This window comes from Triticum dicoccoides, chromosome 7A (genome assembly GCF_002162155.2).
Source record: "Triticum dicoccoides isolate Atlit2015 ecotype Zavitan chromosome 7A, WEW_v2.0, whole genome shotgun sequence".
NCBI classification, from domain to species: Eukaryota; Viridiplantae; Streptophyta; class Magnoliopsida; order Poales; family Poaceae; genus Triticum; species Triticum dicoccoides.
In genome coordinates, this window is record NC_041392.1 from 438830402 (window position 1) to 438842307 (window position 11906).

The window sequence follows — 11906 nt, forward strand, 5'->3', positions numbered from 1 at the left end:
CTCTTATACTTGTGGGTCAGCATCGGTGCTGCCTAGTCCCAACTGTTGTGGGGCATGGGGAGCCAGCCCGGCCCCGGTCCATTGCCATCCACATTTCTTGCTCTGGGGGCTGAAAGAGGATACCTTCTCCCCTCCTTCAGCAGGTGACGACCATGTGCTCTAGAGGTTGTGGGTGTCGGTCCTGGATCCTAAGGCGGTGATCCTGGATGGCACAGTTGCATGATTGGCTCACCGGTTAGCAATGTGGCCCCATTTGTTGCTACTCCTCTTGGTTGTGTGGATGACGAGCGGTGTATCGACTGGTGATCCTAGGAAGGTCTTTGTAGTCCACAATGGTGGAGCCCAAATCTCAATCTAGAGGCCTAGATCTAGTGGCAGTGGGCCTTCCCACGGGGTGGGTTTGATGGCCTAGGTACCTCGACATGGCACGAGCGAGATACTGAGCCTCGAAGCAGTCTGTGGTGACGCGTGTGGGTATCATGCCTCTCTCTGAAACGGCGTGTAACCCCCCTTCCCGTACCAGAGCTCCCGATAGAACCCAAGTCCATCTTGTTGGTTTCGCCGGCAACAATGTGTGGTACTGACAACCTCTTGGGGTGGAATCGTGGAGTTTAGTACCTTTAGGCAAGCTTGACTCGTAGCTCGAAGATTCTTCGGCTTTGGTGTGAGGCGATTTAGTTTGCCTCCTACCTTTTACAAGTGACTGCATCGTCCACATCATCGGCCTTTGCTGATTGTAGGCAAGATCAGCGCTCCTCGAACCAGAGCAAGAGGGCAGAGGGCCCTCTTCGGCGACAGTTTGGTCGAGGTTGTGCAATGATGTCCGAAGCTTTCTTAACGAGATGCAAATTCGTTCTTCTTCAGTGGCCACTGGTGTTTCTTGCGTGGGTTCGGCTAATCTTTGTGCTCATGCTCGATGGCAAGTTGATGGAGTCGAGTACTGCATATCTTGTGCATTGCTTTGTGTTGCTTTCGTTGTTGTCTGATTTTTTTCTTTAATCTACTTTGTGAGTGTTTTTTTCACCTTGTATATATCATTTTACCATGTGGCATTATATATAAAGCGGGATAAAGGTTTTTTTCTTCGAATATAGCCTTTTATTATATACTGGAAGACTTACGGTTTCAAACCGTAAGCATCAACGCAAAAGTAGTAATAGTAGTAGTAGTAGCAGGTTGCATTGTTCACTAGCAGTTGACTAGCGTGCACTATTAATACATGTACGTACCTCCCCTTCATCGTCCCGTCTCAAAACTCTCTCCCTCCCTCCATCTCTCCCTCTCTCTGGCTAAGGTAGCAGTGTAGCGATCCGACCGAGAAGATGAGCTCTATTGGCATGATGGAGGCGAGGATGCCGCCGGGGTTCCGGTTCCACCCACGGGACGAGGAGCTGGTCCTCGACTACCTCCTCCACAAGCTCACCGGCCGGCGCGCATACGGTGGCGTCGACATCGTGGACGTCGACCTCAACAAGTGCGAGCCATGGGACCTTCCAGGTACGTACCCAAGCGTTCCTACTTCCTACGTGCCTACTCATCTCTCGACGTCACTGCTGTTCGTAGCAACCTTTCTTCGTCCATTAGCCCGGCGCTCTGTTGGTTCTTGTTCCTGCATGCAGTTCATGGCGCTGGCGACCAACTTAATTTTTGTGAAAAAAAACTTAATGATTTCTTCAAGGAAAGGAAGGTTGATTGATTCATTCTGCTTCTGCAAGTGAGAAAAAAAAAGAGTGAAAACAATCCGGAGACCTTCGATGTGTTACACTGACGTGATAACCAACTACACCTCGCTGAAATCATACTTTCTGCTAATTTACCGAAGCTGTATATTTGGATTTTGGACAGATTGGTTGCATGCTAAAATGTTTGGATGGATTCGTCTTGCTTCTCCTTGTGCAGAGGCGGCGTGCGTGGGCGGCAGGGAGTGGTACTTCTTCAGCCTGCGCGACCGCAAGTACGCCACCGGCCAGCGCACCAACCGCGCCACGCGCTCCGGCTACTGGAAGGCCACCGGCAAGGACCGCGCCATCCTCGCGCACGGCGAGGCGTTGGTGGGGATGCGCAAGACGCTCGTCTTCTACCAGGGGAGGGCCCCCAAGGGGACGAGAACGGAGTGGGTCATGCACGAGTTCCGCCTCGAGGAGGAGCGACACCGCCACCACCACCAGCAGAAGGGCGGCGCCGCCGCCGCCGAGGCGAGGTGCCAGCTCAAGGTACGTAGCATCATATGCATATCTGCTTCTTCTCTTCCTTTTTTCTGTGTTGGGTTCATCTGGTTCGCGTGACCCCGGCGGTATTAGGACACGCCACTCTCATGCGGGATTGAGGAGGAGAGAGAGAAGAGAGTTTGTCTTTCCTTTTTTTTCATTTTCGGTTCGTTATTTCATTACATGTGAAAATTGCATACTAGTTTTTAGCACGAAAAAAAACAGAAAATGCATAATTTTGTGGCTGAGATAGATATCACTACCTGTTTTTTCCCACGAAACTACGTTCGTTCTACAAAGTGTGCAATTTAAGTTTCTGTAAATTTAATTGCAATAAAAATATACTATGTAAATGCATACTTTCAAAATTCTTTTTTTAGGGAACTTTCAAAATTATTAACTAGTAACATGTTCGTATACGAACAGTCAAAGCTGAATCTATTACCCGCAAAAGAAAAATAAAAACAATCAAAGCTGCATCTATTGATCTACGCGTGTATTTTAGAATGAGGGCATACGTATTCCTCGTGTCAGCCCATTTATATAACCGTCATCATACGCGTCGTCGTCGCCTTGTATGTCGAGCTAGAATTTCGTATGATCTCTACTGTTTCTGTTGAACGAGTGATCTTCTCTGACTCGGGCCGTTCTAATTAATTGTACAGCCTGCAAGTTGCCAATTTTAACATTCAGGTCAACTCCACAGTCCATGTCGCTGAAATGATCGTTCCAGTGTTTACGTCAGGCAACCAACTAACTAAATGAAATTAATTAATAATTTACTAAACATTCCCTTGATAAGGATTAATCTGACTCGCATGTGCTAGTTCTTTACTGCAAGGTGACAGTTTAAAATTATTGATGTCCCTGTGATTGCTATTTCTTCAAGTTAACTAACTTCCAGGAAAAGAATTTCATAAAGTAACCAGATTGCTGCGGAGATTGGCTACTGAATTAGTTTAATCAATGAAGCCTTCTTAGCCTAACCTACTAAGTACTTCATATGAGATTGACAGTTCAAGGAATACTTTTTAAGTTTCAATTGTTATATACATAGATGAACTTGCACTTACCATTTTAACCTTGCCATCCTTTTTTTCAAAAAAAAACACAGGAAGACTGGGTGCTATGCAGGGTGTTCTACAAGAGCAGAACAAGCAGCCCAAGGCCACCATCTGAAGAAGTCTGCACATTTTTTAGCGAGCTGGACCTTCCGACTATGCCACCGCTCGCGCCCCTCATCGACGCGTGCATCGCCTTCGACAGCGGCACCGCGATGAACACCATCGAGCAAGTGTCCTGCTTCTCCGGCCTGCCGGCACTACCCCTCAGGGGATCGATGAGCTTCGGGGACCTGCTGGGCTGGGACAACCCTGAGAAGAAGGCCATCAGGACATCTCTGAGCAACATGTCAAGTAACAGCAATTCCAAGTTGGAGTTGACCCCAAACTGGAGCCAGGAGAACGGCTTGTCACAGATGTGGACACCCCTCTGAATCTTGATATGAGACTATTGTGCTGCTAGTTGAAGTGTGGTGGTGGCTAGTAAGTAATTAGATGACATATTCTTTCTAATGATATTGGAGTAGCATTGGACTATTGGTTGATGCAGTGTCTGTTCCTAGGGATTTGATGGAAGTGTGTGTTGATTTACAAACCAGTAGATTAGTGGAATGGCTTGATATAGCATCTGTACATAGGAATGCTAAGAAATGTCCTATTTTAATTTTACTATTTCTTTCTACTCTCCAAATGTAATGTAACCTCCAGCTGAAAGTAAATACTATGTGGATAACCCCTATTTGTCATTCTGAAGCATGGTGTGATAAATTGCTCTTCAGTGCGATAAACATGTTGTGAATATGAAGCATCCCCTCATCTGAAGCATGGTGTGATAAATTGCTCTTCAGTGCGATAAACATGTTGTGATAAATTGCTCTAAGATAATTATTTCCTTCAAACACTAGAACTTGATTCCCCACAATAAATTGATGACAACACACGATGACTGGCAATTTAAACGCTCTCAGGAGAGAGGAAGCGGCAACAGTTGCGATTTTGCTTGGCTGTTCAACTACTCCAAGCATTATAATCGATCGTCTATGCCATCAACCAAAACTTGGTTCTTGAGAAAAAGAAATACGATAACAGTAGCATTCATGCAAAATCTAGTACAGAAAATAGCACGTGACTTTTATAGACATTTGCTGGTCGAATTTTGGAAACTCAGGTCACCAACCATTCAACAGCATTCCAGAACTCACCTCAGATTGCAGCTCCAGGCTCATTCAGTGCCAGTCACTCCATGCACTGCTCCTCATGAGAAGTCACAAGAGAACACCACAAGCTTCAGTAACTATACAGTTTTATCTACCGTTTCCATGGAACAAACAAGCAAACACATCTACTGATTCACCAGTACTAACAAGTCGATGCCGAAACGAAACGAGGAGGAGGGTCCACCACGTCAGGAATACCTAAGGGCGACGGGGAAGGCGATCGCGAGGCGATTGCTAGGCCGCCGCTAGGGTTAGGTTTTTCCGCACGGGGGTGAGATTGGATCTCCGGTGACTGCTCGAACGGCGACGGCGCTGTTCCCGCGGTTGATCGGCGAAGGTTTTCTTCAGGAGCGCTCGTGTGGTGTGTCCATGGCGGCGAACGAGATCAGAGGGGCGACCACGGCGAGTCGGGAGGCCACCCCCCGCAAGCATACGACGACGGCGTCTGCGCCGGCGGCAGCAGGGGATTCAACGGCCCGGGGTGCTTCGGCGTCCCCGGCTGATGGCAAGACTACGGCGGAGGCTGCCAGCCTCTCGGAGAGCTTTGGAGGACTGGTTCCGACGGACAAAGAGCGGCAAGGATTCATCTTCTCAGATCCAGGTATATCTGGCCATGGGCCGGGCCCAAAAAAGCCCATGGCAGAAAATTGAAGCCCAGGCCCTCCCAGGCCCAACCATCGGACCTTCTTTTCAAGCCCAAGCCCGACCCATCTGGTAAAAAGCCCTGAAAAGCCCTTAGGGCTTAGGGTCATGGGCCGGGCCTCTTCCTTAAAATGCCAATATGCCAAGCCCAAGCCCGTCCAGGCCCTGCTAGTGGGCTCAAAACTTAGACCCAAGCCTGGCCCACAGACAAGCCCATCGGGCCTAGGCCCTAGATTTTAGGGTCGGGCCTGTGTGGGCCGACAGGGCCGGGCCTGAGATGGCCAGGACTAGATCCAGGCATCCAAGCGAAGACGGTGAAGTGGTCGGCGGTGACCCATCTCGAGTGGTTTGGAAGGGCTGTTTTGCCTACGTGGAGGCCAGGACGAGCCCACCGACCGACCACGTCGATAGGGGCGGGTTTGGGTGCGGTCTAGATGACCCCCCGAGCTGGTTCGACCCAGCCGCCCTCTCTGAATTTGCACACCAAATTTAGAAGTATATTGACAGCAAAATTTTATATATTCACATGATCTTCACAGGAAGTATAGCATTCATAGAAACTTCGCCAGAAAATTGCTATGTTCATAGGAAATTCACAGGAACTATAATATTGAGAAGCTTCAGTTCTCATAATAAGCAATAGCAAAAGGAAACCATACTTTCCAGAAACTGATAGCAAATTCCATAACATCAAATTTGCCCTGACAACCTCTTAAGGTCTTTGACATAGAAAAGAAAACATCCACAAAATACTACAGACATTGGCATGCTACTTGTGCAAGTAACTTGATGTTGCACATCAACAAAAGCACACACTTCAACATGATGTTACACATCAAGTACATGAGATTTTCCCCACTGATAAGAAAACTGGACATTCACCTTTCTCCAGTTAGGAGTCATTGCAGCCTGTCAATAGTTGGCACTTGCATGTGAATTGAGCTTGAATTTCTTGGAGCAGACTGTGAGCTTGAACCTACTCTGTTCTGACTCCTCATCCTGCTTGTTCTCTCTACAGTATGTTGAGAAGCTTGTTGTGAAGATGATCTTGCTGGAGGTGCTTGCTTCTTTGCCCTCTTCGCTGGATTAGGCGGTGCTCTAGAAGATGATGATACTGCATTGTTTGTCCTCTTTGGTGGTTGTGGCACCTGACAAAAATAATGAAATAATGTTCAGTGCTAGTTGCAACATATATGACTGTTGAGGTTCAAAGAAAAGTAATTACCTGAGTGTTGATTTCTGATTCCTTTTGCTTCTTCTTTCTTGCTCTTTGTGCTTCTCTTTTGTAGTTATCTTTCTGCTTCTTATCTCTATTTGGATTTCCCAAACACTTTCTTTTGTTGTGATCAAAGCTCCCACAAACAGAACATGAAATTCTTATGCCTTTTTTTGAAAGCTTGTTCCCCTGAGGTTTCTCACCCTCTTCTCTTCTTCTTTTAGTCTCTTTTCTTCCTGGCATCACTCTATGAGGAGGAGGAGGAGGTTTTGGCATGTCAGCAACTGGCCAGTTCTCTTTTCCCTCCACTGGTTGCAGCACATGGTCATAAATCTTGTTGTACTCAGAGATAGAGTAGCATGGAGCAATATAATCATCTAGTTTTTTACCACATGTGTAAATTGCACTGATAGCATGAGGACAGGGCAAACCAGCCAGTTCCCAATATCTGCAAGAACATTTCCATGCCTCCAAGTTAACTGTGTACCTCCGATGCACATCTTCTTGAACTTCAAATCCTTCCTTCCCATTCCAAAGAACCTGACATAGCCCTGACCTCTTGATGTTCAGCTTCAATTTTTTGAAAACATTAGGGCAAATGGTTCCAGGCCAACTGTTAGATTTGTCTCTATTTTCCTGGATCCTTACCATGACCTTTTTCCTAATAATCTCATTTGCTGTAATAACAGGAAAGAACATTGCCTTCATTATAGCATTATTGAATGATTCACACAGATTATTCTCTACCGAGTCACACCAAGAACCAAGCTTGAAGTAGGCCCTGCTCCAATGCTCCGGTGCAGTTTTCAGGATGTCTTTAGCTCCTTCCACACTTTTTGGGCTAGTTTGGCTCTATTGTAATTAAATTGAGTAACATCAGATGATTTGGCACATGCCCAGAACATCTTTTGCAGTTTTTTGTCTCTGTGCACCTTTCTCCAGTTAGCATAAATATGCCTAGCACACATCCTATGCTCTGCTTCAGGCACAATTTCATTGACAGCCCTGATAAGACCCTGCCAAATGATATAAACATGTTCATTTGAGTAGATGTGACTACATAAAAATGGCTAGGTTCACCACCTATCTCCTCGATAAATTTATAACATGTGACTAGGTTCACCACCTACCTCCTCGACAAATTTATAACATGTGACTAGGTCCACCACCTACCTCCTCGACAATTTTATAACATGTGACTACATCAAAAAGAACAACATGAAGAATAAACGTTTGCTTGTAATGCCTTCTATTGGTCAGATATGAAGACCCATCCATCTTCATTGTTGCTTATCTGAAGATCCTTCTGAAGAAATGACAGGAACCAGTACCATGAGTCATATGATTCAACCTCAATTGTAGCCCAAGCAATGGGGTACATCTGATTGTTGGAATCTTTGCCAATAGCACATAGTATTTGGCCTGAGACTGACCCCTTCAGAAAGCACCCATCTAGACCCACAACTCTTCTACACCCAGCTAGGAAACCCTTTTTGCAGGTATCAAGACAAATATACATTCTTTGGAAAACTGGCTTGTCAAAAATTTCAGGATCTAGAGTCACTGCCACTGTGCTTCCAGGATTGCTTCTCACTAGTTCTAAGTGGTAGTCATAGACTCTAGAATACTCACCATTAGTCAAATCAGTGAGCTTTTCCATGACTAACTTTTTTGCTCTCTTGCACTGGGACAAGCTAACATCGGCTAGAAGATCCTCAAGTACTGCCTCCTGCATATGCTCTACATGCCAAGTAGGATTATGCCTGATCTGTCTGAAATACTTTTTGGCAATGACCGTGCTTGTGACAAGCTTGTTGCCCCTCCTAGGAATACATGTGTGCTCATTTTTATACCTCACAACTAACAACCAATCAGATCTTCTACTAATTGAGCCATAGATACTCCAAGGACAACCAGGCCAGGAACATTCTACACTGACCCTTTTCTTTTCATCTTTTGGAAATCTTAAATGGTGGAAATTTGCTAGCCCATACTTAACCAGTACCTGTTTGAATTCCCTGCTATCACGAAATGCCATGCCTAGAGCAAATTCTGGTTTGTCAGTACTGTCATCATAAACTCTGTGTGTTGTTTTCCTCCTTCTCACTTCACTTATCTCTCCATCACTACCTTCATCATATGACAAGTCGTCATCACTTTCAAAGTATGGTGTGTCTTCTCCATCTGAATCATCTAGCTTAAATGTTTCTGGGACAATATACTCTTCAGGCACATTGCATGGTTTTCCCTCCTCTTCTCTCAGCATGTTCTTTCTCACTTTGTCCTTCAATTCTTTAGCATATTTTCTCAACTCTAGCACTTCATCATCAGATGCTGAGCTATTGCTCTCTGCCGGGGGAATAGCATAGTCACTGTCAGATGAGCCATCACTTTCAGTGTGTACTTCTTCATCCTCATCTAAATGTGATTTCCCTTTGTCCTGCATTTGGCTGCTACCTCTCTTCACTGGCAATTTAGCACTGCTACTGCTAGGCTGGTAATACATATTGAGTATTTCCAAGCTTCTGGTTCTAATATATGTTCATCTGCATTTGGATTATTTTGCTGCTCTTGTACATGTTGCTGCTGGTCCTCTCCATGAAGTTCTTGTTCCTCCTCTAAATGATGTTGATGTTCCTCTGGATACTCATCTTGTGAAAAGTCATCAGGTATGTTGGAATATATGTCCATAACACCTGCATCAGTGGCATGTTTTGCCATCTCTAACACTGATTTTTGATCATGTAACATCACCAGAGCACTACTCATTGCACCATCTCTTATTAGACCAGGAAATTTCCAATGCAGTGTACTGTTGTTTAGTGCTTTCTCTGAACATCTAACTGTTGGGGAACGTAGTAATTTCAAAAAAAATTCTACGCACACGCAAGATCATGGTGATGCATAGCAACGAGAGGGGAGAGTGTTGTCTACGTACCCTCGTAGACCGGAAGCGGAAGCATTAGCACAACGCGGTTGATGTAGTCGTGCGTCTTCACGGCCCGACCGATCAAGCACCGAAACTACAGCACCTCCGAGTTCTAGCACACGTTCAGCTCGATGACGATCCCCGGACTCCGATCCAGCAAAGTGTCGGGGAAGAGTTCCGTCAGCATGACGGCGTGGTGACGATCTTGATGTTCTACCGTCGCAGGGCTTCGCCTAAGCACCACTACAATATTATCGAGGATTATGGTGGAGGGGGGCACCACACACGGCTAAGAGAACGATCACAAAGATCAACTTGTGTGTCTATGGGGTGCCCCCTGGCCACGTATATAAAGGAGTGGAGGAGGGGAGGGGCCAGCCCTCTCTATGGCACGCCCTCGGGGAGTCCTACTCCCATCGGGAGTAGGACTCCCCCTTTCCTAGTAGAACTAGGAGCCCTTCCAAGTAGTAGGAGTAGGAGGGGAGGAAAGGGAAGGGAAAAGGAGAACGAAGGAAGGGGGCACCCCCCCTTCCCTAGTCCAATTCGGACTAGACCAAGGGGAGGGGTGCGGCCACCCTTGAGGCCCTTTTCCTTCTTTCCCGTATGGCCCAATAAGACCCAATACGTATTCCCGTAACTCTCCGGTACTCCAAAAAATACCCGAATCACTCGAACCATTCCGATGTCCGAATATAGTCGTCCAATATATTGATCTTTACGTCTCGAGCATTTCGAGACTCCTCGTCATATCCCCGATCTCATCCGGGACTCCGAACTCCTTCGGTACATCAAAACTCATAAAGTCATAATATAACTGTCATCGAAACCTTAAGCGTGCGGACCCTACGGGTTCGAGAACTATGTAGACATGACCGAGACACGTCTCCGGTCAATAACCAATAGCGGAACCTGGATGCTCATATTGGCTCCCACATATTCTACGAAGATCTTTATCGGTCAAACCGCATAACAACATATGTTGTTCCCTTTGTCATCGGTATGTTACTTGCCCGAGATTCGATCGTCGGTATCTCAATACCTAGTTCAATCTCGTTACCGGCAAGTCTCTTTACTCGTTCCGTAATACATCATCTCGCAACTAACTCATTAGTTGCAATGCTTGCAAGGCTTTAGGTGATGTGCATTACCGAGAGGGCCTAGAGATACCTCTCCGACAATCGGAGTGACAAATCCTAATCTCGAAATACGCCAACCCAACAAGTACCTTCGGAGACACCTGTAGAGCACCTTTATAATCACCCAGTTACGTTGTGACGTTTGGTGGCACACAAAGTGTTCCTCTCGTAAACGGAAGTTGCATAATCTCATAGTCATAGGAACATGTATAAGTCATGAAGAAAGCAATAGCAACAAATTTAACGATCAAGTGCTATGCTAACGGAATGGGTCAAGTCAATCACATCATTCTCCTAATGATGTGATCTTGTTAATCAAATGACAACTCATGTCTATGGTTAGGAAACATAACCATCTTTAATCAACGAGCTAGTTAAGTAGAGGCATACTAGTGACACTCTGTTTGTCTATGTATTCACACATGTATTATGTTTCCGGTTAATACAATTCTAGCATGAATAATAAACATTTATCATGATATAAGGAAATATATAATAACTTTATTATTGCCTCTAGGGCATATTTCCTTCAGTCTCCCACTTGCACTAGAGTCAATAATCTAGTTCACATCGCCATGTGATTTAACATCAATAGTTTACATCACCATGTGATTAACACCCTAGTTCACATCGACATGTGACCAACACCCAAAGGGTTTACTAGAGTCAATAATCTAGTTCACATCGCTATGTGATTAACACCCAAAGAGTACTGAGGTGTGATCATGTTTTGCTTGTGAGAAAATTTTAGTCAACGGGTCTGCCACATTCAGATTCGTAAGTATTTTGCAAATTTCTATGTTAACAATGCTCTGCACAGAGCTACTCTAGCTAATTGCTCCCACTTTCAATATGTATCCAGATTGAGATTTACAGTCATCGGGATCGGTGTCAAAATTTGCATCGATGTAACCCTTTACGACGAACCTTTTGTCACTTCCATAATCGAGAAACATATCCTTATTCCACTAAGGATAATTTTGACCAATGTCCAGTGATCTACTCCTAGATCACTATTGTACTCCTTTGCCAAACTCAGAACAGGGTATACAATAGGTCTGGTACACAGCATGGCATACTTTATAGAACCTATGGCTGAGGCATAGGGAATGACTTTCATTCTCTCTCTATATTCTGTCGTGGTCGGGTTTTGAGTCTTACTCAACTTCACACCTTGTAACACAGGCAAGAACTTCTTCTTTGACTGTTCTATTTTTAACTACTTCAAAATCTTGTCAAGGTATGTACTCATTGAAAAAACTTATCAAGCATCTTGATCTATCTCTATAGATCTTGATGCTCAATATGTAAGCAGCTTCACCGAGGTCTTTCTTTGAAAAACTCCTTTCAAATACTCCTTTATGCTTTGCAGAATAATTCTACATTATCTCCAATCAACAATATGTCTTCCACATATACTTATCAGAAATGCTGTAGTGCTCCCACTCACTTTCTTGTAAATACAGGCTTCACCGCAAGTCTGTATAAAACTATATGC

General features: G+C 45.1%; 1 protein-coding gene across 1 annotated transcript; it reads left to right on the forward strand.

Annotated features, from left to right (window-relative positions):
- The first annotated feature begins 1224 nt into the window (after positions 1 to 1224).
- On the forward strand, positions 1225 to 4021 carry LOC119330194 (NAC domain-containing protein 21/22-like). The gene is made up of 3 exons (XM_037603311.1): positions 1225 to 1497; positions 1900 to 2213; positions 3322 to 4021. Exons 1-3 carry the CDS (start codon positions 1323 to 1325, stop codon positions 3700 to 3702), a joined length of 870 nt encoding a protein of 289 aa, XP_037459208.1. The 5' UTR covers positions 1225 to 1322; the 3' UTR covers positions 3703 to 4021.
- The last annotated feature ends 7885 nt before the right edge of the window (positions 4022 to 11906 follow it).

What these genes read in the sequence shown, in the direction of transcription:
- LOC119330194 (XM_037603311.1), top strand. Translation starts at nt 1,323, where the DNA reads ATGAGCTCTATTGGCATGATGGAGGCGAGGATGCCGCCGGGGTTCCGG. An exon ending in CGAGCCATGGGACCTTCCAG is followed by an intron (nt 1,498 to 1,899) that starts GTACGTACCCAA and finishes CTCCTTGTGCAG; the next exon opens with AGGCGGCGTGCGTGGGCGGC. An exon ending in AGGCGAGGTGCCAGCTCAAG is followed by an intron (nt 2,214 to 3,321) that starts GTACGTAGCATC and finishes AAAAAAACACAG; the next exon opens with GAAGACTGGGTGCTATGCAG.